At 39.1% G+C, this 24676-nt stretch overlaps 1 protein-coding gene across 1 annotated transcript in view; it reads left to right on the top strand.

Moving 5' to 3' along the window:
* Positions 1–24676, top strand: part of LOC102399298 (EGF-like and EMI domain-containing protein 1) — a 705282-nt gene that overhangs the window by 505526 nt on the left and 175080 nt on the right. Inside the window, exon 7 of the mRNA XM_044945114.2 lies at positions 20170–20292. Coding sequence (XP_044801049.2) covers positions 20170–20292 — 123 coding nt within the window. The remainder of the gene's footprint in view (positions 1–20169; positions 20293–24676) is intronic.

Genomic DNA, 24676 nt, shown 5'->3' with positions numbered 1-24676 from the left:
CAACCAAAAATAAATCATGCTTTTTTAAAAGTTCTCAGTAGGTATTCCCTAAGAAATAAATCCTGAAGGGAAAGAAATATTTTCAGATGATTTTTAATTTTAAGAATGAAAATCACTAAATTATACTCTCCCAGTTCCAGTTAATTTGGCTTTGATTAAAGAAAGAAATGGTGACTGCAGCCATGAAATGAAAAGACTCTTACTTCTTGGAAGGAAAATTATAACCAACCTAGATAGCATATTAAAAACCAGAGACATTACTTTGCCAACAAAGGTCCATCTAGTCAAGGCTATGGTTTTTCCAGTAGTCATGTATGGATGTGAGAGTTGGACTGTGAAGGAAGCTGAACGTCAAAGAATTGATGCTTTTGAACTGTGGTGTTGGAGAAGACTCTTGAGAGTCCCTTGGACTGCAAGGAGATCCAACCAGTCCATTCTAAAGGAGATCAGTCCTGGGTGATCTTTGGAAGGACTGATGCTAAAGCTGAAACTCCAGTACTTTGGCCACCTCATGTGAAGAATTGACTCACTGGAAAAGACTCTGATGCTGGGAGGGATTGGGGTCAGGAAGAGAAGGGGACCACAGAGGATGAGATGGCTGGATGGCATCACCGACTCGATGGGCGTGAGTTTGAGTAAACTCCGGGAGTTGGTGATGGACAGGGAGGCCTGGCATGCTGCAATTCATGGGGTCACAAAGAATCGGACATGACTGAACAACTGAACTGAACTGAAAGAAAGAATTGAGAGAAGGGAATATTGTTTTGTTCCAGTTGGGACTTTTAAATATCATCACCAATTTTTTTGAATAGGAACTTTAGGCTTTGAATTCAGCACATTTCTACTTAATTTACAAGTGCAAATGCTTCTGAGATAAATTTAAGCAATATAACATCAGATTATATATGAGCTATTTTATAATAATAGAAATCACTTTTAACTACAGGTTAAGTGACTACATTAAAAGGGAATACAATTATTTTAATGGATTTCTAATTAAATGCTTAAATCCTGGATCGTCTAGAGGTGCACTTTAAATTAAATTGATCTTTCTTGGAAATTTGGTTGACAGCTGTTGGCAAAGGATAAAAAAACTGAAAAAAAAATTCTATTTTTAGTGTGTAATACTTTATGATAAATGGTACATGTTTAAGTAAACATCAGAAAGAAAAGGTACAGAGAAAGAACCGGAGAATGTAATTTAATAATGGGTATAAAATGTAAATACATATTTTTCCAAAAGAATAATAACCTATAAACAAACATAAAATGTTTATTCTCAATGTAGTACAAATTAAAGAAGGGGACCAATTTTACTAAAAGTAAAGTAGCAAAATGTCACATTACTTTATTTGTACAATTGAATTGTGTTTATAATTTTTTGTTTTAAAATAACTTTGATGGAAAAAATATATAATTATTGATTTTTATCTTCCAAATACTTTGTATGTGGTAATGTTGCATAAGGGCTTCCCTGGTGGCTTAAATGGTAAAGAAACTCCTGCCATGAAGGAGACATGGGTTCAATCCTTGGGTTGGGAAAATCCCCTGGGAAAGGGAATGGCAGCCTACTCCAGTTTCTGGCCTGGAGAATTCCATAAACATCGGAGCCTGGAGCAGAGAAGGCAACCACACCCCCACTCCAGTACTCTTGCCTGGAAAATCCCATGGACGGAGGAGCCTAGTGGGCTGCAGTCCGTGGGGTCACTGAGAGTCGGACACGACTGAGCGACTTCACTTTCACGCATTGGTGAAGGAAATGGCAACCCACTCCAGTGTTCTTGCCTGGAGAATCCCAGGGACGGTGGAGCCTGGTGGGCTGCCGTCTATGGGGTTGCACAGAGTCGGACACGACTGAAGTGACTTAGCAGCAGCAGCAGGAGGAGCCTGGAGAGTTACAGCCCATGAGATAGCAAAGAATCAGACACAACAGAGCAACTAACACACATAGACCCACAACGTTACATGAATACAAGAGGACAAAAGGGACGAGAAGAAAGGAAGAGTAGGAAGTAATAAAAAGGATAAAACAGTGTGTTCTCTGCAGTTGAAACTTTGTATTAACGGCCATTTGTTAAAAATGTTGAAGGAACTCCTATGGTGTAAGAGTTGGGACTTGTTTATCTTTTAAGGTTCTTTTGAATTCTACAATTAGATAAATAAGTCATTTCTAGCATTTTAATTCAAAAATTTTCCTAGAAAAGAATTAAAGGTAACAGAAGTGGCACACAATTTACATTCATGAAAATATAATGCTAACTCAAGATTTGTAATATAAAGAGAAACTCAAGCATCATATAGAAAAAGTAGTGCTTCTTTCCTCTGTTGCCTGTGCAAAAGTCACTGGTGACTATTTCATCTGGGTCACATGCCCTTCCTTAATCTAACCATGTAGTTGCTGCTGCTGTTATTTAGTCCTTAAGTCATTTGTGACTCTTTGTGAACCCATGGCCTGTAGCCTGCCAGGCTCCTCTGTCCGCAGGATTTCCCAGGCAAAAATACTGGAGTGGACTGCCATTTCCTTCTCGAGGGGATCTTCCCAACCTAGGGACTAAACCTGCATCTCTGGCTTGGGAGGCAGATTCTTTACTACTGAGTCAATGGGAAGCCCAACCATGTGGCTCAGAAGATGGAATTCGCAGGTTGTCTCAGCTGGAGTCCTGTGCCAGTCCTGTAGTTTGATGGTGGTCTTGGAACAGATGGCTGCCAACAGCCTTCATGTTACCCCAGTCCACAAGAAAGAAGCTCTGTAATCAGGTGAAAGAAAAGAGAAAAAAGTTGCCTTTAGATAAAATCATGACTCAGTTCAGTTCAGTTCTGTCGCTCAGTCGCATCCGACTCTTTGCGACCCCATGAACTGCAGCACGCCAGGCCTCCCTATCCATCGCCAACTCCCAGAGTTCACACAAACCCATGTCCATTGAGTTGGTGATGCCATCCAACCATCTCATCCTGTTGTCCCCTTCTTCATCTGCCCTCAGTCTTTCCCAGCCTCAGGGTTTTTTCCAGTGAGTCAATTCTTCACATCAGGTGGCCAAAATATAGGAGTTTAAGCTTCAACATCAGTCCTACCAATGAACACACAGGACTGATCTCCTTTAGGATAGACTGGTTGGATATCCTTGCAGCCCGAGGGACTCTCAAGAGTCTCTCCAACACCACAGTTCAAAAGCATCAATTCTTATGCGCTCAGCTTTCTTCACAGTCCAAATCTCACATCCATACATGAGCACTGGAAAAATGTTAGCCTTGACTAGACAGACCTTTGTTGGCAAAGTAATGTCTCTGGTTTTTAATACGCTGTCTAGGTTGGTCATAACTTTCCTTCCAAGGAGTAAGCGTCTTTTAATTTCATGGCTGCAATCACCATCTGCAGTGATTTTTGAGCCCAGAAAAATAAAGTCAGCCACTGTTTCCAATATTTCCCCATCTATTTGCCATGAAGTAATGGGACCAGATGCAATGATCTTAGCTTTTTGAAGGTTGAGCTTTAAGCCAACTTTTTCACTCTCCTCTTTCACTTTCATCAAGAGGCTCTTTAGTTCCTCTTCACTTTCGGCCATAAGGGAAGTGTCATCTGCATATCTGAGGTTACTGATATTTCTCTCCGCAATCTTGATTCCAGCTTGTGCTTCCTCCAGCCCAGCATTTCTCATGATGTACTCTACATATAAGTTAAATAAGCAGGGTGACAATATACAGCCTTGATGTACTCCTTTTCCTATTTGGAACCAGTCTGTTGTTCCATGTCCAGTTCTAACTGTTGCTTCCTGACCTGCATACAGATTTCTCAAGAGGCAGGTCAGATGGTCTGGTATTCCCATATCTTTCAGAATTTTCCACAGTTTATTGGGATCCACACAGTCAAAGGCTTTGGCATAGTCAATAAAGCAGAAATAGATGTTTTTCTGGAACTCTCTTGCTTTTTAGAGGATCCAGCAGATGTTGGCAATTTGATCTCTGGTTCCTCTGCCTTTTCTAAAACCAGCTTGAACATCTGGAAGTTCACGGTTCACGTATTGCTGAAGCCTGGCTTGGAGAATTTTGAGCATTACTTTACTAGCATGTGAGATGAGTACAATTGTGCTGTAGTTTGAGCATTCTTTGGCACTGTCTTTCTTTGGGATAGAATGAAAACAGACCTTTTCCAGTCCTGTGCCCACTGCTGAGTTTTCCAAATTTGCTGGCATACTGAGTGCAGCCCTTTCACAGCATCATCTTTCAGGATTTGAAATAGCTCAACTGGAATTCCATCACCTCCACTAGCTTTGTTCATAGTGACGCTTCCTAAGACCCATTTGACTTCACGTTCCAGGATGTCTGGCTATAGGTTAGTGATCACATCATCATGATAATCTGGGTCGTGAAGATCTTTTTTGTACAGTTCTTCTGTGTATTCTTGTCACCTCTTCTTAATATCTTCTGCTTCTTTTAGGTCCCTACCATTTCTGTCCTTTATTGAGCCCATCTTTGTATGAAATGTTCCCTTGGATCTCTAATTTTCTTGAAGAGATCTCTAGTCTTTCCCATTCTATTGTTTTCCTCTATTTCTTTGTATTGATCGCTGAGGAAGGCTTTCTTATCTCTCCTTGCTCTTCTTTGGAACTATGCATTCAGATGTTTATATCTTTCCTTTTCCCCTTTGCTTTTCGCTTCCCTTTTTTTCACAGCTATTTATAAGGCCTCCCCAGACAGCCATTTTGCTTTTTTGTATTTCTTTTCCATGGGATTGTTTTTGATCCCTGTCTTTTGTACAATGTCACAAACCTCCATCCATAGTTCATCAGGCACTCTGTCTATCAGATCTAGTCCCTTAAATCTATTTCTCATGTCCATTGTATAGTCATAAGGGATTTGATTTAGGTCATACCTGAATGGTCTAGTGGTTTTCTCCACTTCCTTCAATTTAAGTCTGCATTTGGCAATAAGGAGTTCATGATCTGAGCCACAGGCAGCTCCCAGTCTTGTTTTTGCTGACTGTATAGAGCTTCTCCATCCTTGGCTGCAAAGAATATAATCAATCTGATTTTAGTGTTGACCATCTGGTGATGTTCATGTATAGAGTTTTCTCTTGTGTTGTTGGAAGAGGGTGTTTGCTATGACCAGTGCATTCTCTTGGCAAAACTCTATTAGCCTTTGCCTTGCTTCATTCTGTACTCCAAGTCCAAATTTGCCTGTTACTCCAGGTGTTTTTTGACTTCCTACTTTTGCATTACAGTCCCCTATAATGAAAAGGACATCTTTTTTGGGTGTTAGTTCTAGAAGGTCTTGTAGGTCTTCATGGAAATGGTCAACTTCAGCTTCTTCAGCGTTACTGGTTGGGGCATAGACTTGGATTACTGTGATATTGAATGGTTTGCCTTGGAAATTAAGAGAGATCATTCTATCGTTTTTGAGATTGCATTTCGGACTCTTGTTGACTAAAATCATGACTGCTGCTGCTGCTGCTAAGTCGCTTCAGTCGTGTCTGACTCTGTGCGACCCCGTAGATGGCAGCCCACCAGGCTCCCTCGTCCCTGGGATTCTCCAGGCAAGAACACTGGAGTGGGTTGCCATTTCCTTCTCCAATAAAATCATAACCAGAACCCTCCAAAGTCATAATATCAACTTGGCACAGTTTGTATCAGACTCCCATTCATGCATCGTGAGGTTCCTGTATATTATAACATAGCCAGTTCCCTTTAGCTAGTTTGACCTTTGGGGTTGGGGTTTAGAGATGAAGTTGACTAAAAGGGGATAGGGTTAATCAGATGTATGGAAGGGACAGAGGTGAGCTCATTTTCTGAGTCTTAATTCCCATCTTCTGAATCCTCTTTCCACTCTATCAGCTGCCCTGGGATCTAGAGGTTTTTAAGGCCCCAAGGCTGGCACTCTCCTAGTTTCTCTGCTGGCTACCTCAACTTTTGTCTCCTTCACTCACTACCCTTAAGAGATCTTACTCTATCCTTAAATCTGATGTGTGAAGATAAAGCTAATCAAAATCCACTCTAGGAGGAGAATCCAGCCTCACATTCACTTCCCCATAAAAGTTTTCCCATTCACTCATATAGTTACTGGGAGAGAAAAGGCTCCCCATCTATCATTTCTCTGTACATCTCTCAGTTGATGAATCAGTTAATCAATACTCCATTAATGGAACCCCAGTGTGTATTCTGTCCTGTATCCCAACACTTATGAAAAGATGCACTTCTCAAGCAGTGATTTCTACAGTATCCAGAGCCAGGTGCCCCCCACTCTCCATTTGTGACCTTTAGTGTTAGATATTCCAGGGTCTTTGAACAATTTCTAGACCAACCGAGTTATCTCAATCAAGCAGGCAGTCAGCCAACCATTTTTCATTACCCACCTTTGATTTCCAATCCCTGCATTAGTCCTCCCTTCTCTCATGGCCCCTCTTCTAACTTTCTAGATGTGTCTCCATTCACCATTCATTTAGGAAACATTAAGTAGCACCTTCTTAATATCTTCTGCTTCTGTTAGGTCCATAACATTTCTGTCCTTTATCGAGCCCATCTTTGCGTGAAATGTTCCCTTGGTATCTCTAATTTTCTAGAGGAGATCTCTAGTCTCTCCCATTCTGTTGTTTTCCTCTGTTACTTTGCATTGATCGCTGAGGAAGGCTTTCTTATCTCTTCTTGCTATTCTTTGGAACTCTGCATTCAGATGCGAATACCTTTCCTTTGCTCCATTGCTTTTTGCTTCTCTTTTTTTCACAGCTATTTGTAAGGCCTCCCCAGACAGCCATTTTGCTTTTTTGCATTTCATTTCCATGGGGATGGTTTCGATCCCTGTCTCCTGTACAATGTCACGAACCTCTGTCCATAGTTCATCAGGTACTCTGTCTATCAGATCTAGTCCCTTAAATCTATTTCTCACATCCACTGTATTGTCATAAGGGATTTGATTTAGGTCATACCTGAATGGTCTAGTGGTTTTCCCTACTTTCTTCAATTTAAGTCTGCATTTGGCAATAAGGAGTTCATGATCTGAGCCACAGGCAGCTCCCAGTCTTGTTTTTGCTGACTGTATAGAGCTTCTCCATCCTTGGCTGCAAAGAATATAATCAATCTGATTTCAGTGTTGACCATCTGGTGATGTCCATGTGTAGAGTTTTCTCTTGTGTTGTTGGAAGAAGGTGTTTGCTATGACCAGTGCATTCTCTTGGCAAAACTCTATTAGCCTTTGCCCTGCTTCATTCCGTATTCCAAGTCCAAATTTGCCTGTTACTCCAGGTGTTTTTTGACTTCCTACTTTTGCATTCCAACCCCCTATAATGAAAAGGACATCTTGTTTGGGTGTTATTTCTAAAAGCAGAGATATTACTTTGCCAACAAAGGTCCATCTAGTCAAGGCTATGGTTTTTCCAGTGGTCATGTATGGATGTGAAAGTTGGACTGTGAAGAAAGCTGAGCACCGAAGAATTGATGCTTTTGAACTGTGGTATTGGAGAAGACTCTTGAAAGTCCCTTGGACTCCAAGGAGATCCATCCAGTCCATCCTAAAGGAGACCATTCCTGGGTGCTCATTGGAAGAACTGAGCTGAGGCTGAAACTCCAGTACTTTGGCCACCTGATGCGAAGAGTTGACTCATTGGAAAAGACTCTGATGCTGGGAGGGATTGGGGGCAGAAGGAGAAGGGGATGACAGAGAATGAGATGGCTGGATGGCATCACCAACTGGCACAAGAGTTTGGGTGAACTCCAGGAGTTGGTGATGGACAGGGAGGCCTGGCATGCTGCAATTCATGGGGTCACAAACAGTTGGACACGACTGAGCGACTGAACTGAACTGAAGTAGTCTCTAAATGCTAGAGTTATGTTAGACCTCCAAGGAAAAAAGGAGAAGCTGAACCAGTCACTGTCCAAAAGATGAAAATTTCTCAGAGGATGATACTTTTCATTATAGAGAGTGAATCTGGAGTTTGGCTAAATGCTTCTGTTTTTTCTAACTGAGTGCCCAGGGTGAATGCCTTTTCCATTTCTGGAAATGATATCCTTAGCTCTCAGGCTATAGTGAGTTTGGCTCTTTCTTTAAAACTGGAAGAGAATCAATGTATTTGAACTGTGGGTTGAAATGGTAATAGAGAAAAGTAATTAAGCAAAATGAGCTATTGAGAGATGACTTTTTGTTTAGCTCAGTTTTACTGGCTCACTCACCTTTCTTTCCCATTTGTGCTTGACATTATAAAGTATGGGAATGATTTTGCATATCATTAAGTGTATGTCAATTTCATGTTTTCAGTAGGCTCTGTGTATATGCTTTATTTTCATTGTTTGCGGCCCTTCACAGAGAAACTATGATAACAATATTGTAGCAGTATATACCAGAGCCTTGTCACACTGTGGCCTTCAGGGATGTGATTGGTTGTGTTATAGATGAAGCTGCAACACAATAGATCCAAGAAAGCCTGGCCTTGGAAGCTCTGTTTTCAATAAGAAGAAAGAATAGATTATTCTGGACTCTGAAAAACCTTTTGTAAAAAATAGTCATCCCCAAAGGCTAACTTGCTATCCACATTCTTCTATGTGGCTGAAAGACTTTATTATTTACCAATCTACCAGATTGTTTTCAGTCCTCATTTGATTTGATTTTCAGCAGCACTGATTTTGTTGTTCATTCCCTTTTAAAAAGACATTCCTCCTTGGGTACCAGGATTCCACACTGTCTGCTCCTTTCCACCTTCTTGATTCCCCTTTCTCAGTCTCTTTGCTGAGCCTTCTCCCTCTGCAGTTTTACCTACCCATCACTTATCTGTTCATTTATTCACTTTCATCTGTGGAATCTTAGTTTCCTGACCAGGGATTGAACCAGTGCCCCCTGCAGTGGAAGCATAGAATCTTAACCACTGGACCACAAGGGAAACCTGGTTTTTTCCCTCCTTTTCAGCAAATATTTATTGTGCATACTATATGACAAACACTTCCTTAAGTACTAGAAATATAGCAATAAGCAAAACTATAGTAAAATTGTTGGTTCCCTGGATTAGGTATTTGTGCTCTCACTGCTCAGTAAAATCTCATGCGGGCCCACATGCATGACATCTTTTCCTTTTTCCTTCCTGAGCTAACATAAAGGATCAGCTTATCAAATCAGGCCCAGGAAGATAAGGGATCTTTCCTGTACTGTATTTTACTAATCATTTCAAGACTACAAGCAATCAAAAGGCATAAGAAGAAACAAGGAGAAAACAGTAACATCTGTAGCTGCTCAGATGGACATGCTCACTGTAACCCAGAGTAACAGGTGATTGTGTGTGTGTGATTTTGTTTCTGTGTACTATTACAAAGTGTGCAGGGTCTCATATTCTAGAATACCCTACTATAACTAACCAGTTAGGCTGTAATTGTTTCATAGATGGTGACACAAGACATGAGGCTCCAGGGTCAGAAACAAAGGGCTTTATTACTCCTGGCATAGCCAGTAGCCAGAGCTTTATATGTCTGTGTCAATTCCCCGTGTCCCCCCACATCCCGTAGCAGTGACACAAAGGGCTCATTATCGATGCCTACACATCAAGTGGCTGCATTAAACAAGGGAAACACTGAGCTTGGGGAATCCACCACTTTTAGAGTTAGCAGAAACAAGCCACTTTGTTTTCTCAGGGGATATGTTAGCTTGTCTCTCTGTGCAAACAGAGCCTTGAAAAATGGCTTGGGTAAAGAGTTATCTGACATAAATATGTAAGGACGTTCAGTGCCCAGGGTGGATTACTTCTCCCAGGATATACTTTATCATGGACTGCACTAATATGATTTGAGATTCTCAATAATTTGAGAAATCACTCTCATATCTTCAAGTCAGCCCTCTCTATTGGTCCCTTCTCATCAATATTTAAACTACTGCAAATCTGGTCCACCTTAAAAACTCTCTCCCTTTACTATGCTCTCCAGTCCAAATACAGCCTCTTTTTCTTAATAGTCAAAATTATTGCAATATGTGTCTTAACTTTCTGTCTCCCTTTCTTTGTCTCCCACTTTTTCTTCAACCCAACTCACTGCAACCTGGGATCAATCTAGTACTCTATTAAAACAGCCTTCTAAGTCTCGGCTTCCTCCTCTGTAGGTAGGAGTAATATTAGTATTTATTTCGTAGGGCTGTCTTGAGTATTAAATGTGTTAATGTGGACGGTTTAGAGCAGTGCCTGGTACATTGTTTGTGTTCGGTAATTGTCAGGTGGGTTATTTTTATTGGTATCCTCATCCTCATCAGTTTCATCAGTGAAATTCTTGTTAAATCCAGTGGGCACTTCCCAGTTCCTATTTGAAATCCCTGTGTAGTCCACAGTTTCCTTCTTGAAACTCGCCCTCCCTAGGCTTCCATGATGCCAGACTTTCTCAGTTTTCCTCCTACTTCTCTGGATGGCTGTCTTGGTCAGATTTGTGTGTTCTGTCCTAAATGTTGATACTTCTCAGAGTTCTCTATTAACCTCCTTTATCTTCTTTATCTACATACTTTTGCTTATTGATATCATCCCTACTCTTGTGCTCTGAGTTACTATCTATATGGAGATGCTCAATATTCTGTACCTTTTCATTTACTTTTTTAACAGGTATTTTTATAACATCTTCTATGTGCCAAACACTGGAGTAGGTATTGTGAGTAAAACCAGCAGAATTCCTACTCTCATTGAATTATTCTTGAACAGGGAACACAGATATAAAACAAATAATCACACATATGATTCAGCAGCTATTCTTTTAGTATCAAATGTTCCTCCTTCTGTGCTATTTTAATGAATGTGGTGAATGCCACAAATATCCATCCAGTTGTTCAAGTCACGTCACTTTGAGTCTTTGTTCTTCATCATACATGCATGCTAAGTCGCTTCAGTTGTGTTTAACTCTTTGTAACACCATGCACTATAGCCCGCCAGGTTCATCTGTCCACAGGATTCTCCAGGCAAGAATACTGGAGTGGGTTGCCACACTAATAAACAAAACCTTTTGATTTTCTCTTCTCTTTTATACCTGCCCATGTTTCTCTCTTTCCACTGCTGCTAACTTAGATCAAGTCTTCATCATCATTCAGCTGGATTTTGGCAATTGTTGTTACTTGATCTCCCTGCCTTCAGTCTCCCACTTACATATCCTTTGCCCTGCTGGTGCCCATGGTCTATAAAGTAGACACCTGATTCCTTAGTATGGCCAAAAAGATCCTCAATAATCAGGCCCTGCTGTTAAGTCACTTCAGTCATGTCCGACTCTGTGCGACCCCATAGACGGCAGCCCACCAGGCTCCCCTGTCCCCGGGATTCTCCAGGCAAGAACACTGGAGTGGTTGCCATTTCGTCCTCCAATGCATGAAAGTGAAAAGTGAAAAGTGAAAGTGAAGTCGCTCAGTTGTGTCTGACTCTTAGTGACCCCAGGGACTGCAGCCTACCAGGCTCCTCTGTCCATGGGATTCTCCAGGCAAGAGTACTGGAGCGGGGTGCCAATCAGGCCCTAGCCACATCTTTAGCATAATCTCTCTCTCTCTCTTTTTTTTTTTTTTTTGCATTAATCCTTATTCTCAACAGACCAAATCAGAAAAATCTCTCAGAGCAATTGTGAGGAAATCATGCAAGATGGCATTTTCAACCTTGTAGGCTCTATCAGATATAACACAGCTTTGCACAGGCAGTTTGATAAACTCTTAATATTTGTAATAAAATTTAACCAAAATTGTTATAAATCCCCAAATTCATTAGCATCTTAACAGAGTATAATTGCTCCAGTAATGTTAAGAGGAAGAACTACATCACTTTTCCCAATCTTTGACGAAACATAGATTAAAACATTTCACTGATTGGAGGACAATAAATCTTTTTGGAAAGTGTGTGCTTAGTTTGGGCTGTATTTGGTGACTTCCTCCTGCAAACCCACTTTACAGTATGCATGAATCAGTTAGGATGACTTATTTTACAAGCAATAGGATCATGTGATTTAAAATGCCTAAACAATAAAAGGGAGGATATTGAATCACTTAACTGAGAAGGCCAGAGGTGGGAAGGTTTCAGGCATAGTTCAATCAGGACTCCACCTCTTATACTCCTATCCTTCAGTTCTGTCCTGTTTGTTGGCTTTATCTTTAGCTTCATTCATGGGAGCAAACTGGCTACTGTAAAATGGCTCATATACACAAATTACAATTTCCAGAGCAACAGGGTCTCTATGTTTCAGGTTCCAGACCTATATGTTGAGCTTCATGGTGACTGGATCACATCTGAAGGAATTCATTCATTCCTGAGACAGTCATATGCTAATGAAGACAGTACCTGGTCCAATCACTGTGACAGATGGAGGTAAATTTATGCCAAGAAAAATCCACTTCAGATTTGAGAGAGGAATGTTATTCATCAGTCCCATGTAATCTACATGGTTTCTCTAAAATCACGGGGATAAATTTGCCCAAAGGAAAACCTCATAGCTATTGAGTATTAGTGAAGAAGAAAAATGGATGAATCCTAAGCAGTCAAGCAGTGAATATTCACTATAGACACAGTTTAAGTTTGTTCATTAGCAAACAAAAATTATTCTGTGCCCTGGATTTTTTTAAAGAAACTTGTGAAGGGTCAAAAACAAACCAATAGTCTATTACAAGAGCGAAGAGAAGGCAAGTGGAACAGAGCCCATTCCTAAGAAAATCCATTAATGAATATTAGTGAATACGAAGACTAAATGATGTGGAGGGCTCTCAAACCACACATTCATTCATTCACTTATCATTTATGGAGTATAAACTTTATGCCAGAATATGCTTAACATAACAGGATCCTTGACCTTAAGGAGTTCATTCGATCAGGAATTATAGAATTAAAATACAAGTGAAAAGTCAGCAGTATTGCATATCAGAGCGAAAGTAGAATAGTAAAACAGAGTGAAAATAAAGCCACATGTAAAATCTAGTGGAGTCTTCAACACATCCTTTAATATTCCCTCCACATCTAACACTTCTATAATGCAATCTTTAATATAAAGTAACCCAGGAACACTTATTTCCAATCAAAAGATTCCTGAGAAGAGTACATTAAAAAGCAAATGGAAGAATAATTTATCTTACTCTGGCTGCACACTCTAAAAAAAAATATGAAATAATCCTGAATTGTTTAGGGAAAAAATGGATCATTGTTGTTTCAGGGGGCTTTTATGTGCAAAATACATTGGATAATAATGTGAATTATTTTAAGCTATTATATTCTGTGACCATCTGGGGAAATAATTTGGGGGATAAATACAGCAGAAATATTAAGAGAAAGGACACTAAAAAGGAAAAATAGCATAGTTGATTCTTTTTGACATTTTTTACAGTATAAAAATCATCATCCTTGGTCCATATCTCAGTGATAATGCTGAAAAAATTCTAATCATTTTATCATTATTCCCAGCAGTGTCCTGGAGCTCCAATTCTAAGGGCAGGGCTTTCTGTAAGCATCTAACATGAAGATATAACTGAGAGAAATTTTGGAGAAATGATTTCTTCACATGAAGTATACTTGATAATAACATTTTAATGTAATATTGACATTTCTAGTTTTTAACTCTGTTGGGCAGAATCTTGATAGAAAAGAAAATCACTTGTGACAGCTTCAGCATGAGTGTCTAATATCTTGGCAATTTAGCCCAGTTTTATCCTATATCAGAGGTACTTCATCAGAAAAGAACTAAAATATCCCTCATGTTTTACAGAAGAAAGTCATTCCTCATAACAGATAATGCTAAAGTTGTCTTAAAGCTATTAACTATTACTGAGAGAATATTGTGGGAAATATTAGTGGTTTATTTTCAGATGATTTTAGCATATAATTTAATGTAGGTGTGTATGTATATAAGGCTTCCCTGGTGGCTCAGTGGTCAAAAATCTGTGTGCAGTGCAGGAGATGCAAGAGACATGGGTTCAATCCCTGAGTCAGGAAGATCCCCTGGAGGAGGAAATGGCAACCTACTCCATATTCTTGCCTGGAGAATCCCATGGACAGAGGAGCCTGGTGGGCTACAGTTTATGGGGTCACAAAAAGTCAGACACGACTTAGCAACTAAACAACAACAATATATATATATATATATATATGTATACATTTGTGTAGGTGTATATACACACTATTTTGGTCAGAGTATTGATGTATCTATTTAAACTGAATTGGTATGCTTTAGTCAAGCAGCTGAGAAGTTGAGTCAAATCATGTCATCTATGATCCGTATGACATTTACAATTGGACAGAGGACTGTCTGCAGGCTCATTACTCAGAGTATGGTCCCCAGACCAGCAGCTTTAGAATAGGCTTGGATCTATTAGAAATGCTAAAATCCAGCCCCTTGTCTCTTTGCATTCTAACAAGATCACTAGGCAACTAAAGCAGAAACAACATCAGGGGATCTCAACTCTGGCTCCACATAAGAATCACTAAAGGTGCTTTTTTTTCTTAATGATAAGTAACTTTTATTAAACATTTGCTGTACTCTATTTTTTATAATCCTACTGTACAAAAAAGATCTTCATGACCCAGATAATCACGATGGTGTGATCACTGACCTAGAGCCAGACATCCTGGAATGTGAAGTCAAGTGGGCCTTAGAAAGCATCACTCTGAACAAAGCTAGTGGAGGTGATGGAATTCCAGGTGAGCTATTTCAAATCCTGAAAGATGATGCTGTGAAAGTGCTGCACTCAATATGCCAGCAAATTTGGAAAACTCAGCAGTGGCCACAGGACTGGAAAAGGTCTGTTTTCATTCCATCCCAAAGAAAGGCAATGCCAAAGAATGCTCAAACTACCACACAATTGCACTCATCTCACACGCTAGTCAAGCAATGCTCAAAATTCTCCAAGCCAGGCTTCAACAGTATGTGAACCGTGAACTTCCAGGTGTTCAAGCTGGTTTTAGAAAAGGCAGAGGAACCAGAGATCAAATTGCCAACATCTGCCGGATCATGGAAAAAGCAAGAGAGTTCCAGAAAAACATCTATTTCTGCTTTATTGACTATGCCAAAGCCTTTGACTGTGTGGATCACAATCAACTGTGGAAAATTCTGAAAGAGATGGGAATACCAGACCACCTGATATGGCTCTTGAGAAATTTGTATGCAGGTCAGGAAGAAACAGTTAGAACTGGACATTAAACAACAGACTGGTTTCAAATAGGAATAGGAGTACGTCAAGGCTGTATATTGTCACCCTGCTTATTTAACTTCTATGCAGAGTACATCATGAGAAACGCTGGACTGGAAGAAACACAAGCTGGAATCAAGATTGCCGGGAGAAATATCAATAACCTCAGATATGCAGATGACACTACCCTTATGGCAGAAAGTGAAGAGGAACTAAAAAGCCTCTTGATTAAAGTGAAAGAGGAGAGTGAAAAAGTTGGCTTAAAGCTCAACATTCAGAAAATGAAGATCATGGCATCCGGTCCCATCACTTCATGGGAAATAGATGGGGAAACAGTGGAAACAGTGTCAGACTTTATTTTTTGGGGCTCCAAAGTCACTGCAGATGGTGACTGCAGCCATGAAATTAAATGACGCTTACTCCTTGGAAAGACAGTTATGACCAACCTAGATAGAATATTCAAAAGCAGAGACATTACTTTGCCAACAAAGGTTCCTCTAGTCAAGGCTATGGTTTTTCCTGTGGTCATATATGGATGTGAGAGTTGGGCTGTGAAGAAGGCTGAGCACCGAAGAATTGATGCTTTTGAACTGTGGTGTTGGAGAAGACTCTTGAGAGTCCCTTGGACTGCAAGGAGATCCAACCAGTCCATTCTGAAGGAGATCAGCCCTGGGCTTTCTTTGGAAGGAATGATGCTAAAGCTGAAACTCCAGTACTTTGGCCACCTCATGCAAAGAGTTGACTCATTGGAAAAGACTCTGATGCTGGGAGGGATTGGGGGCAGGAGGAGAAGGGGACGACAGAGGATGAGATGGCTGGATGGCATCACTGACTCGATGGGCGTGAGTCTGGGTGAACTCCAGGAGTTGGTGATGGACAGGGAGGCCTGGCGTGCTGCGATTCATGGGGTCACAAATTCGGACACGACTGAGTGACTGAACTGAACTGATACTGAAGTTTAGTCGATATACAATATTATGTAAGTTACAGATATTTAATACTCACAATTTTCAAAGATAATATTCCATTTATAGTAATTATGAAATATAGGTTATATTCCCTGTGTTGTAAATATATCCTTATAGCTGATTTTATCCAAAATGTTTGACTCTCAAGTCTTACCCCGGACCAGTTAAATTAGATTTTTTAAAGGCAAGACCAAGGCATGGATAATTCTAAATGCTCACCAAATTATTCTAATGTGCTGCCAGATTTGCAAACTGTAGGTCACACAATGCCCAAGCAATCTGTAAATTTCAGTGTATTCTGAAAGGACAAAAAGGAAGAAAGTCAAACCAATTACTCTGCATTTGGTACCACTTTATAAATAATTGACTTTTTTTTTTAACTTTTAATAAGTTTGCTTAGCTACTGTGTGAACACAGCCTATTATGTCTCCACCTGCCCACAAGTGTATTGTATTGCAAATCAAGAAAAGGAACATGTTGCTATCTCAATTAATTAAAAGAAGATTTTAGATTTGTTTTTCAGCTTTACTTTCTTTTGCCAACCTTCTTCTCCAACCTGACAAGTCTGAATACTGAATCTCAGACACTGCATGTTTAAACAGCTGCACCTTTGGATTGTGTGTGCATGCTCAATCTCTCAGTCATGTCCAACTCTTTGCAATTCCATGGGCTGTAGCCTGGGAGGCTCCTCTGTCCATGGACATCTTCAGGTATTACTCGTCCTTTTCTCCATGAACTCAAGTCTCAGTTTATATCTCAACCATCCCCTTATCACTGCCACTCAAATGCATTTTCCCTTCCCTGAATTCCCACGTTGCTCAGGACGTCTATCATGTGCTCTCATTTTATGGATTTTTAAAAATATTTTATTTATCTGTGCCAGTTCTTAGTTGTGGCACAAGGGATCTTCAGTCTTCATTGGAGCATGTGGGATCTGTAGTTGTGGCATGTGAACTCTTATTTGTGGCATGTGGGATCCAGTTCTCTGGCTCCTGCATTGAGAACACAGAGTCTTAGCCACTGGACCATCAGGGAAGTCCTTCACTTTATGGTTTTGCCTTGTTGGTTCAAGTTAGTGGAATACAATTGACTGATTCCTACATACAGTCTCAAGTATGAGAAATCTATTCCAAAATCATATATATGAATAAGAAAGAAAAACATAAACCATAGTGTCAGGGGAGTGTAATCTCTTTGGTTCTGTCTCATCACAACAAAAATTTGAAGTGACGGATGTTAAAGCCCTCGGTGCATCACAGCCCTCAGAGAGTCCATGTTATAGTTCTCGGACAGATCAGTTTTATTTAGAAAATAAAGGAAAATACATCATTGAGGCGTGAGGACATGTAGACCCAAAAGATGCGAAGAGGAGAGAGAGAGAACGAGCATGCGAGTGGGAGAGAGAGACCCCTGGCCCTTTGGCTCCTCTTTTTATATGTCTTTTCCTCCCCCGGGCCTGCCCTATGTAAATTGGGCTAGCCAGGAATGCTGTTTGTTCTACCTCAGGTCCTCACTCCAGTCCTTGGACCTTCCTTTGTTCTATTTTCGCAGGCTTTTCCCTTCCTTGTCTTTTAGCCACCACCATTCTGGACTCCTTTTTCCTATTCAAACTTTTGGTAGTCATTGTTCTTCCATCTTACAGATGAAAAACCTGAGTCTCAAAGAGCCAAGGTTGACAGGCTAAAAGCTTTGACACTAAGATATTTTTCCCAAGGCTCTCTGACCCAATGTCCAGAGGAAGTTTGATTTGCTTTTCTTTGAGTGTTATGTATATTTTAATATATTATGGCACTTTAATTATAGTTCTGGGAGTAGGTTCAGAATATGAACACACTAAAACATAGTAAAAGAGGACTCATCCTTAAAATCAATGTCCACTCTAATCTTTGGAGTGAGCCCAGTGATTTTTTTTTTTTTATTGTACACTTACTTGGTTTCTTTTGTCAGAAAATTATTGAAGCTTGAGCAGGAAGGGAGGTGGTCTTATTATGCTTCTTTCTTTAAAATTCCTTTTTAATATGCATGTAATACCTTAAAACCTTTCTTGTGGGAAAAAAAAAAAGAACATTATATAGATGTGGATAAACTTTCTTGTCCAACACACTTATCTTGTATCCCACCCAATCTACATGCCTTCCTTCCCTCAGCAGTCATCATTTTATCTGTGCACACTTTTTAAGACACTTTAATTTGTAATACTTATGTATGTGGAGAAGGAAATAGCAACTGGCTTCAGTTTTCTTGCCTGGAGAATCCCATGGACAGAGGAGCCTGGCAGGCTACAACCCATGAAGTCTCAAACAGCTGGATACTACTGAGCACACACACACACACACACACACATGCATCTATATCTATATGTAAATAAATCTATCAATCTATCTATATATGATATATTATGAAAAATTTTGATGATTGCAAGTGCTGAAGTGTTGATCATTATATTGGAAAAACATATGACTCTTGAGAATTAAGTTTTATTTGTATGTTTAAAATCAAAGACCTGGGAAGGAGATCTAATTCAGCATCTGACAGAACTAAGATTCAAAATTATATCTCAACCTTGTGGAATAATACCCTAAAGCTAGAAAGAATAAAAATTTAGCCAGCATAAATATTAAAGCCCTGCACAAAGTATGAGTAACAAATGGAGAATTCTGATTTGATGTTGGTTTATATGGAAAAACTTAGTGTTTTGCTGATCACAGACTCAAAATTTAATAAAAATTCTAATACTATGAAAAGTCCATAGTTCTTATCTCTAAAATAAGATTCCTTTAAAAATATCAGAAATTAATCCAGAATATCTATTTTTAGAAGGAAAATAACAGTAAACTAGTAATTTTTAAATGTGGGACTCTTTTTGTGATTTATATTTTTCTTCTTTTTCATTAAAAAAATGCCAAATAGAAGGAAATTCTTTTTCTTCCCTCAGTACAAATGCCCTAATTTTTACCACAGTACAAAATATCCATTAGGATTTCAAGGTCCTTTGATAAGACACTGCAATAGTATTCCTTCCCAATATTGATGTCTTGAATAAAGGTCTTGCCCTGTGGAATTAAGTCTCACTCAATGTAAAGCTAATTATCTACTATGATTACATATTTTAGTGAGGAGTATTCATACTCCACATTCTTTGCTGGAATGAAACTGGGGGCAGGGGACTCAGGGACATAATCTGCATGAGACATGAGCATACTCAATCTTGACCGCTGCCTGATTTTTACTTTGACACGTCACAAAATAGATTCTCCAAACAAGAAAATGTAGAAGATCTTATTTCACTGATTATCTGAAAAACTTGACCTATGTTTGTGGTTGTCTTCTTGTGATTTTAGATACGTAAGTACTGACTGTATAGGATACAAGAAAATATAGGTTCTGAGAGAGAAATCAATGTTCCTTTCCAAAGGAAGACAAACACTACTTCATTTATCATGAATTTGAGTGATCCAAATACATCAGTGACCGTGAGTCTTGACCTCTTTCTATTTATTCTAAATTAATATCACTTCATGCATAAGCATACTAAGTATATCAGAAAATGAAACCTTGAGTGATAAGGAAGAAGCTGAGTCAATGGAGCAAATGTATTAATGTGTTTTTAAGAACTCCAAACCATGATTTTATTTGAATTTATCTCACTCTGCCCTAATGTCCACTGTAGCACATAAGAAGGAGAGTCAAGGTCTTAACTTTATTACTGACTTTTTTCAGCAGCATCAGACCAATAATATGTGTTTATCTACTCGCCTGTGCTGCTCCAGATAGAGTAAGTAGCTCATTGTAATTCTCCCCTCCAGGTTTCCTTCCCTAAGGACATATCTATATCTCAGATCTGTCTAATTAATCAGGATGTGAAGAATAGAAAATTGTGAAACAGTCCCTATGCTCATCGTGGCTAGGCTTTAAAAAGCTTAATAAAGTTTCTGTCTACATTTTCTTGTTTATACTGTGGAGTAAAATGTATCAAACAGGCAAAGATTTGTGGCAACAGAGATGGTGCCTTTGCACAATAAAACACATACTGTGTATCAAACAAATATTGTACCACTTCTATGAAGCTGACATTGGAATGACATTGTAATCCTGGCCATCTGTCTTCCTCCTCTAGATGTCGATGAATGTGCGGTGGTGAATGGAGGCTGCCAGCAGCGCTGTGTTAACACTCTGGGCACCTTCCACTGTGAATGTGATACAGGATACAGACTCCATGCTGATGAACGCACCTGCATAAGTGAGTAAATATTAGAACCAGCTTGAAGTCGTTTTCAATGAAAATCGACCTGCTCTTGTAGGGGCAGAAAGAAAAGGTTTTTCTATTGTAAAAATACCTATAGAAGTTGACAGTGTTCAAGTACAATTCTCTCTCGTAGAATAAAAAGAAAAGATATCTTGCTATTAAAAGACTAAAAAGATGGGGAAGGAAATAGAGAAATTAACATTCACAAGCAAACTCGGATTTCCAAATGTGTGGCTATTTCCATAGGGCATCTTTTCTGCCACATGTAGTAAAGTATAAATTTGTTAGTTGTTGTTTGTATACCAGTTCAGCACAGACTCTCCATGAAGAGAGGAGGCTATAATAGTCACTATCTGCAATGCTCACTCATTTCAAACCAGATTCAGAATTGGACTTGTGATTATAATAGCAAAATTTATAACAGATTATACACCAAGGAGCTTATGGTTGCTCAAGAATAGTTAAAGCTACACACATTAAATCTGAGGTTACTATATACTTATTGTGTATCAGGATGTTCTTAGATATCAGTTTGGGGTGGTAGAATTATTATTTTAAGTCTTGGTATGTTTCTGAATTTTATAAATATGCTAAAGTGACTTTGTACACAGGAAAAAAATAGAATAACTTTTAAAACACAGTGCTTCCTGTATGATTTATAAATGTTTTTTAATTGAAGTGTTTTTTCATTGAATGATGAGCAAGCATATTTTGATTTCATCTCCAGGTCCCTTTAAAAAATATCTATTACGTTGAAAGAGTAGCATTTATACAACAACATTTAATTGCTAGTTTAATTGGTATAGGGCTTGTTAGCTTGCCCATTTACTCAAAATTATTAGCATTTTATGGATATTCTATAATTATGACGTTTCAAAGAGAAAGCAGCCAGTTTTGCTTAACTTCGTAGTATATACTCTCTCTTTTTTGTAACATATCTTATAGGAAATGAGAGAAAGCCAGAGGAAACATATCCTAAAGATATGTAAAGATATCCTAGTCATAGATCTGATTTTGATATGAGAGAATAGAGGTTTGGGGAGCAAAAAAAGGCTTTTCCAAAGTTGAGTGAACATGCAGATAGAAGCCATATCACAGTAGCCAGGGAACTCAGTATCCTGGTAACTGTGTCTACAGCAAGCACCCTAGTGGGACAGCAGCTCATGTATATTTATTTAGTCCCTGAATTACTCCCTTCTTTTTTGCAACTTAACTGCTTGTTGCAATAGGAATCCCTTTCCCATCTCCATCTCCAACCCAACCTGTAAGGACTTCAGCTATTGCATCTTTAAACTGCTGCTCTAACTTCTCTCAGGCACAAAATGTTTTGGAACAGGATTACCAACACATACAGATGTGGCATTTATTGGTAAAGGTTGACTTGGTGAATTTTTGTGTCTTATATAAAAATACTTTGCAAAGTAATGCATTATATAAATCTATGATCACTGATTTTTGCAATAAAGCAAAATGAACACTCTAGTACCCAACTAAAGTACTTTTTCAGGTGTAATTAATTCTCTAAACTCTAGCAGTTATTATCTGCTGCTGCTGCTAAGTCGCTTCAGTCATGTCTGACTCTGTGTGACCCCATAGATGGCAGCCCACCAGGCTCCCCTGTCCCTAGGATTCTCCAGGCAAGAACACTGGAGTGGGTGCTGCTGCTGCTGCTAAGTCGCTTCAGTAATGTCCAACTCTGTGCGACCCCATAGACGGCAGTCCACCAGGCTCCCCCGTCCTTGAGATTCTCCAGGCAAGAATACTGGAGTGGGTTGCCATTTCCTTCTCCAATGCATGAAAGTGAAAAGTGAAAGTGAAGTCGCTCAGTCGTGTCCGACTCCTAGGGACCCCATGGACTGCAGCCTACCAGGCTCCTCCGTCCATGGGATTTTCCAGGCAAGAGTACTGGAGTGGGGTGCCATTGCCTTCTCCGCTGGAGTGGGTAGTTATTACCTTTTTCTTAGTAAAATTATTAAGCTCTTCCCTTGTTCCTCACCATCATTGCTCTGGAAGTTTTCAATTTTTGTTTCAGTGAAATCAGGTCAAAAGTAGACTTGGATAAGAATATTATGGTTTATCTTTTCTGTTTCTATTCCTTAAAAGCCAATTTCTATTGTGCAAATACATGGATACTATGGCAAGAGGGTAGTCCTCATCTCTGGAGGAAGGCATGGCAACCCACTCCAGTATTCTTGCCTGGAGAATCCCATGGGCAGAGGAGCTGGTGGGCTTCAGTCCCTGGGGTCGCCCAGAGTTGGACGTGACTGAAGAAACAGAGCGCTAGCAATAGGGTATTTGTAGCTCCACAGACTGATCCTCTTTTATGCAGAATTTCAACGCAGTGTACAAATTAAAAACTAAGATAACAAGAAGTATGGATTTCATGATTGCATAATTTTAAAGCTTTTCACCCATTGGATATCATTCTACAGAAGGACTGGATTGAGAGCCCAGGAAGTGACCTTTATGGAAATTTTCATATCTTTCTCCTATGAGTATATTGAAATTTTGGTTTCAAAGAATGGTCCTAAAAATCTCAGTTGACACAACTACAGCAGTCTTGTTAAAATGAACTCAAGAAGAATTTAAGCACTTTGTAGTTAAATACTCATAATGTGAGCTTGAGGATAAGAACTGTTTGTTTGCTTATTTGTTTTGAAAGAAAGAATGTTCTATAGAGAACTGAGTCTTACCTTGGTTTCTATTTTAAGTAAATTTGTAGGAAGCGTCAAATATTTTAAAACACAAGAAAATCAAATTAGCTCACATCCCCTTTGGGATTTTTTTACCTGGCAGGAAACTGAGAATGATAGCTGATGCTTATCAGGATATTGTAGTAGACAGAAATTAATCATGACCTGTGGCAGAGTCACAGAGGAGAAGGTGAAGTTATAGAATTTTATGATTCCACTACTTAGAGTACTTGAAATTAGGTGTCTTTGTTTCTTCCCTCCTCCCTACCTTCTTTCTCTTCCTTTGCCCCATTCTGCCCATCAGTCAGAGGCTTAGGTTAGTGTGAATTTTTGAGCCTCTGGTGTTTTTTGCACTTTCTCTTAATTACAGCCACAGCAAACTTCTTGTACTCCAAACCCTTAGAGAATTTAAGATGACTTCATTTCAAGAAAACATGCTGTCTCTAAGGACTGTGCACTTGCAGTGACATACGGCCAGCAGTTACTGGTCAGCCTCTGCCAGATAAAGTTACACAAAGTGGTGTTAAGAGAGGGGTCCGTGATATCCAGCTACAGTGTACAGGCCACTTGGCTCCCCAGTAGTACTGCCTGGACTGCTGATAAAATATGATCCCAGTAAAACTGGAATCTTGGCCTCAGTGACCCTCAGTTTGAGTACCTGAATTTGTTTGCAAATTTTTGGAGTGCATGTCATTTTTCTGGTGGTAAGGGCTTATTATTTTCATCAGATTTTTAAAGACATCTATAATGCTTCAGAATATCCCCCATATACTTTTGCCTTAAGATGGTGCTTCTTTAAAAGGTGTATATGTAGGAGGATTGCATGATACTGTTATATAATGATACAGTCACACAACTCTGTCAATGTGAGGCAAAGCTTGTCAATGACCACTTCTCCTTATAACTTCCTTTACAATGGAATTATGGGCCAGAAGTCTAGGTCCGTGACCTTGGGCAGCACAGTTACACCTGGTTGATGAAGAGTCCAGACCCAGCATGGGAAAGCAGTCAAAATAAAATTTTGGCTTTGATATCAATATTTGCGTTCAGATTTGCTTTGCTATCAGTATTCTCCATTAACACGGATATTACCAAATAATTTATATACTTTTAAATTTCCCTTTACTTGGAAACCAACAGCTTAAAAAATAGAAACTAGATTTAGCAACGACCTGAAAAACAGAAATATTCATACTAGTCCACCATTGACTTTCATCTATGGACCAGAAACAGTGGTACAGTGGACTCCAAGTTGTCGTGTGTCCTTTAGCAAGCCACTTAATCTCTTTTGATCCTGTATTCCTCATGTGGTAAGTGTAGAAATTGGACAAAATGACAAAATTACTGCATCTCCAAAGTATTTTAATATTATGGAGTTCCCCAAATTACTAACTTATTACAAATCATCTGTTAACCTGTATTTGTTAAAATCCACTGGATTCTGTACAATAATTATTTTATAGAGCTTGTATTTTATTTGAAAAGTATTTAAAGAACTTAGACTTTAGGAAGTCCCACATATAAACAGTGTGTGAGAATTTTATATCCAGTTTAATAAAAATATAAAATGAGAACTTTATATCCAGTTTAACTTAAATGTTCTTAAAAAAACAATAATTATATTCTGGTCCTTTTTGGAAAACTCTGTTTTATATATCATAGAATCTTATTTTGGAGAAATTCAA

Source organism: Bubalus bubalis, chromosome 1, assembly GCF_019923935.1.
Source record: "Bubalus bubalis isolate 160015118507 breed Murrah chromosome 1, NDDB_SH_1, whole genome shotgun sequence".
In the NCBI taxonomy this organism is placed as follows: Eukaryota; Metazoa; Chordata; class Mammalia; order Artiodactyla; family Bovidae; genus Bubalus; species Bubalus bubalis.
The sequence above is the reverse complement of the archived record's forward strand: the minus strand, read 5'-3'. Positions and strand labels throughout refer to the sequence as shown.